Source organism: Olea europaea, chromosome 2 (assembly GCF_002742605.1).
Source record: "Olea europaea var. sylvestris chromosome 2, O_europaea_v1, whole genome shotgun sequence".
NCBI lineage: Eukaryota > Viridiplantae > Streptophyta > Magnoliopsida > Lamiales > Oleaceae > Olea > Olea europaea.
In genome coordinates, this window is record NC_036238.1 from 25,173,630 (window position 1) to 25,179,244 (window position 5,615).

The 5,615-nt window shown below is 34.9% G+C and overlaps 1 protein-coding gene across 1 annotated transcript; it reads right to left on the minus strand.

The window, feature by feature from the left end:
* Nucleotides 1-3,232: 3,232 nt before the first annotated feature.
* LOC111376308 (pathogenesis-related protein PR-1-like) lies at nt 3,233-4,010 on the minus strand. Its single transcript, XM_022999257.1, has one exon. The coding sequence runs from the start codon at nt 3,829-3,831 to the stop codon at nt 3,340-3,342; it is 492 nt and encodes a 163-aa protein (XP_022855025.1). The 5' UTR covers nt 3,832-4,010; the 3' UTR covers nt 3,233-3,339.
* Nucleotides 4,011-5,615: the final 1,605 nt, after the last annotated feature.

The window sequence follows — 5,615 nt, forward strand, 5'->3', positions numbered from 1 at the left end:
TTTGTGGAATTTGGACAACCCATTTGCATGTTACCTGGGCCACGCCGGATAATGATATGTTGTTAAATTGTTGTTTTGTGGGTGGCAAATTTGGAATGGACAAAACAACTGTGTCGAGAAGTTATTGGTGACAGACCAGAGATGGCATGTTGAGCCTGTGAACCACCCATTTGCTGTCTCGAGGTATGCCACGAATTCTCAATGTATACTAAAAAAAGTAGGACAAAATTATAAATCTACCTGTAAAATTATTTTATTATGAGAATGTGATTATAAATGAGTTTAGGAGAAAAATGAATTTTAAGAAATGGAAATCAATCTGGGCTTAAAATATTGCTTTTATTATCCATTTTTTCTTCTTCCTAATTCTATACCCTACCTCGTGAGTTGAGATACATATGCCTGTATTGTTGAAATACAATTACGTAATTAAGTAACCAGTAAATGACACATTTGTCGTGCCTATTCAAAAAAGTATATGTGCGAGAAATATGACTGAGTTTCGACCTATTAGCTTATGCAATGTGACCTACAAGGCAGTCTCCCGAACCTTGACAAACAGACTGAAAAAGGTTCTAGCCCATATCATTAGAGGCCTATTTATTTGTTTATTCCCTAGGTGCTAAACTGACACCATCGTAAGATTGGCATACCTCCCAACCAGTGACGGACGCAGATATTTGGAGTTAGTGGGGCACAATCAAATTTATACATTGTTTGGCCCCCATTTTTTGAAAATAAAAATGGGTGGAATATTTTTTTTTTTTTAAAATAAATGGTTGAAAAAGAAGGAAAAATTTTCGATTTACGTGTAATATTATTTTATGAAAGATTGTGTGGTTGAAATATATGAGAGAAAAATGAAATGTAATATAATGGGGGCCAACCGAGGGCTTAAGAAAAACAACCAATTAAAACAATCAATTCGACTGAAAAAATAATTTATTTATCAATAATCACAAATTTACCAATAAAAACAATTAATTCAATTGTTGTTTGGCAATGGAAGGATTCTCTTTTTTTCTTCGTGATTTTGGAGTTATAAAAAAAAAAAAACAAAAAAAAACCCACTCCTAAAGCTAGCGGGTCACTTGACCCACTAGGACCCAATGTGGGTCCGCCATGCTCCCAACCTATCAGATCCTTCTCGTCATTACTTCTTTCACAATGAGAGGACCTCGTTCGCATAAGTCGAAGTGGAGAGCTTTTGCACCTCCCTCCAACAGATAGAATTCCGTATTTTTGAATGGCTGAAGGAGAATGAAGAGGAGGCTATTTTCCGAGTTTTGAACGATTGATCACGGACAACATAATCTCGGCCTTTGAGCTGATACTCTGAAGTGTCGCACATCGCGGGAACTGGAATATATGGCCTTGAAACTTGACATGACTAAGGCCTACGACTGCTTCATCTACGAGGTTATGGGGAAAATTGGATTTACTAAAAGTGGATTGTGCATTTCTACTGCAACCTTCTCCTTTATTATCAATAGGACTCATGGCTTTGCCCCCCTGGGGCATTGCCCAGTAGTGCAAAGAAAAGGAGTGAGGTTATCTAACGTCTTACTGGCAGCCGTAGTGTGGGGGTTAGATTCATGAAACATGGAATTGGACTTCTTGTAAGCGCAGTGTACAAACAGCTCTTATTCCCTGGCTTGTTGGGGGCACATCTCGCGATTTACCTCCCTCACAAAACTCTAGAAAAGGGGCGTGGGGACCCTTAAGGTTAGGGTTCAACCTTTTTTTTTAATAGGACTCTGGCTTTATCAAACCGTCCTGTGGGCTAAGGCAAGGATATCCCCTCTCCCCATATTTTTGGGCCCGTGAAACAATTAAATTGCAAGATGTGTATTTCGGAAAATATACGTTTTATATGTCAAAAAAAAAAAGAAAGAAAGAAAGAAAAAAGAAATACGGATATATACAGCAATTGTATCCCTATGGCAAGGCCTGGATGCGAAAATAGTCTAAGTATAAATTAGAGAAAAAGTGCTCGAATGATTCAGGAATGAGGTGGCTTAAAATTAACGAGTCCAACATTTTTCCCACTGCCACCTGTGCTGAAAAATATTTGTAAAATGATGTATCAATAAAGAAACATGCTATGTGTACATCATTGATCACACACACACATATCAGGTGGGGTTCACAATTAAAATAATCGCGAACCCCACCCTTAGGTGAGTGCTGTAAGCGCTACTGTACTGCAAATGCTGTACATTTAGCAAAATCCATCAATAAATCGTTAGGTGAACAACTAGATGAGCAGTCAATTTTGAACAGCAAATCTCAAGTCGAATGAGGTGATCAGCATACTTTCTTCATTGACTACTAATTTGAATTGTTTAATTATTTTTGGCAACAATATTTCTTAAATATCTAAGGTTCCGCTTTAGTTTCAAAGGAAAAACAGAAAATAGTCGTGCAATCCTAATTCTATGAGGGCTAAAAAAATAGTCGCTATGTAATGGAATTTTTCCATGACCACGAACTAAATAGCCGTTGAATTTTCTTTTTTCATATATTTTATACTGTTCAACGACTTTAACATCGTCATGGAAAATTTTCTTCTCGTAAGAGTCATCCTAAGTTTGTACGAAACTCTGATCTTTGGAACGCTTAGATTTGTGCAGTGAGAGAAAGGAGAAGAAGAAAGATGAAAGTACTTTAGGGTTTTTAGTTGTTTGAAGGCTACTTCAAACATAATGAAAAATAATAATACTACATTAATTTTGTTCTCTCTCTCTCTTGATACTCTCTAAAATTTTCCTCATTTTTTAAAATTTGAAGTCATACTAATTAACATCTTACATACTTAGTTCTAATCGTCTAAATAAGAATATATTTATGATCCTTCTTCAATCATGTTATGTCATTTATAGCTTATTAGTTAACGCAAACTATAGATTTTTTAATAATATTAACGAAGTTGTTTAACTTCTAGGCTATGATTGAACAATATTTAAATAGAGAATTGCCTATGAAACTATGTCCCTCGTACATACTAAACACGTAATTGATAATTATTATTGTCATATACTTAAAACATCAAGTAATCTAAACTTTGAAGGTAGCCACGCACGTTAATTTTATTCTTATACTTTTTGATTATCTGTATATATATCAATCAAGGTATCATTTCATCAGTCTCAACCGTCCCCTCCCCTCCCACCCCATCCCACCCCCCCCCACCCAAAAAAGGAAAAAAAATAAAAAGGAAAAAAAATAAAAAGAAAAAAGAAAGAAAACATTAATTAGATGTTGGACAGCAAATAACACACTCTCGAGTCTCAACTCCCATACAGTGATTTTTCTTTCAAAAATGACTTGATTGAACATTCAATAAGGTCTCTCTCCAATGTAATTCCCAGGAGGGTCATAACTGCAAATCATAAAAACACCCCTGCCCCCATAACAGCTCACTCTAGCACATCCAATTCTTCTTGTTTCTCTCCAAACAATTTGTGTATAATGTCCACATTGCTGCCCATATGCACAAGAATTCGACATGTAGTTGTAGCTCCGCCGTTCCGACACCCATGCCACAGCGGCTTGCGCTGGGGTCCACCCATTGCCGCTACCCCAGAAAATATTTTCTCCGTATGGCCCGTTCGAGTGCTCCAAGGCACAGTCCCGGCGCCTTCGGTTGGCATACCACTCGGCATAACGGGTTAACCTGGCATCCCACACCATCGGAGGCAGCCTTAAGGCAGATCGGGCTGCATTTTGTGAAGCCAAGAATTGCTTCACATAATTTCTATTAACTGGGATTGCATTATTGCTTGAAATGAGGAGGAGAAAAAAGATGATGGAAATATAGAAGGGCTTCATTTGTTAGAAGCATACAATATTTTGATTAGTGACTATAGTTTATGACTGATCATAGTGTGTCTATATATATATATATAGATATATGAGGAGCATAGAGTAGTTGGATTAAGGAAGTTTAAAGTGTCAACTATGGGGTGGCACCCATGTTCGATAATGATTGCCACACCTTAGGGCTAGGGTGGGGTTTGTCAAAGGTATTCACAATATTCAGCCACCCAACTTTAATATTTTATTTCGGGAATAACTTAAACTTTATTTTTCTACATTTAGAGTCGATTATATGAGTTGTTTTACGCTGTTTTATTGATTAATTGTTATATGTAATGTTAGTTATGAAGCTACCAGATCTATTGACTTTAATTTCTCCAAATATGATAATTTTTTATGTAATTATAATTATTTTACTTTCTTTCTTAATTAAAAAGATTTGAAGATTTTATTCTTTATACAATATAAAATTCTAGCACAAAATATTATATTGGAGATTCTGTCACTAATTCACCTGTTATTTGCCATGTAAAAAGCTAACAAAAAAAAATATATTGTTTGGGACAGGAACTCAATCTGCCAGGTATATAACGTAGAACATCAGAAAGCTGGATAAAAGTTTCAACTAATTAGGCAACTAATCTATGGGGGCAGACAAAGTAATTGTGGCTGTATATTCTTTCATCCCCACCTATGAAAATTGCAGCAGATATATTTGTATTATGGATCTAAATAATTTTTTTGGGATTTTTGTTGAATTGTGTGATAATTTGCTTATTTTTCAGGACATTAAACTCGAAAAAATTTTGTGATGGTCTATTTCCTTTTTCTGTTTTTTATAACTTATTTGGATATTATCCATTTAAGTTTATTAAGGTAAGATTATTTTTGGTTTATCAACACATTTAAAAAGAAAAAGTCTCGTCTATTCATACGTAATTGGTTAATAACAATTAGTAACAACGATTTTAAAGTAGAAAAACTATGGTTGAGCTCCCCAATCTTTCATGTGGTGTGTTTATGAATCCTTGATCAATTTAAATCTATATCCTTGAGAAAATGAAAAACCATCAATATAGTCGCTAAAATAGCGTGAAGATTTTGGAATTAGAATGAAATGTTTGTTTAATAGTTTTACCTTCGAGTTTTGAATCAAGTCAAAGTTTTGTGCAATTTTAAAGTTTCGCATTGATGATTTTGGTCAATTGCGATCCAAATTTACATATTTAGATAGGTCCAGGACCTAAAACTCACTTTTGAGGGTTTGGAATTTATTACTTTCCCGCGATTCCATGAAAAGTTGGTAAATCCAACCCTAATTTTCCCTTTTAAAATGGTGGAACAAGAAAAAAGGAGAGGCAAACTATGCACATGATGGTGCGCCTGAACTTCAAACCATGCGTATTTTTCTGTCTCCATATCAAAATTGACTATTTCAAGATCACGTGAAGTTATACACGAAATAAAAGTACTTAGAAATGAGGTTAAAAGAAGATGCTAGCAAAGTTCAACATCATTAGATGTCTAAATTAATCTTTTATCAAATATACACTACTCTAAGACAAATAAACTTGAGAGAATTAGTTCATTTTGTAAGAATATCTATGAACATATCTCTAGAAGAATGGGATCAAAATTATTAAAATTTTCAAAATTCTTAAAACTCAATGACTATTTCTTGTCAACACCTCGGGCATGTGGGCATCATAGCACTGGATGAATATAAAGGCGTGGCCCTACATGCAGAATTCAATTGGACATAATAAAAATGATCACATTCTTTGACTTATCCCTCA

Coding starts and splice junctions, on each gene's coding strand:
- LOC111376308 (XM_022999257.1), bottom strand. CDS start 3,831: ATGAAGCCCTTCTATATTTCCATCATCTTTTTTCTCCTCCTCATTTCA.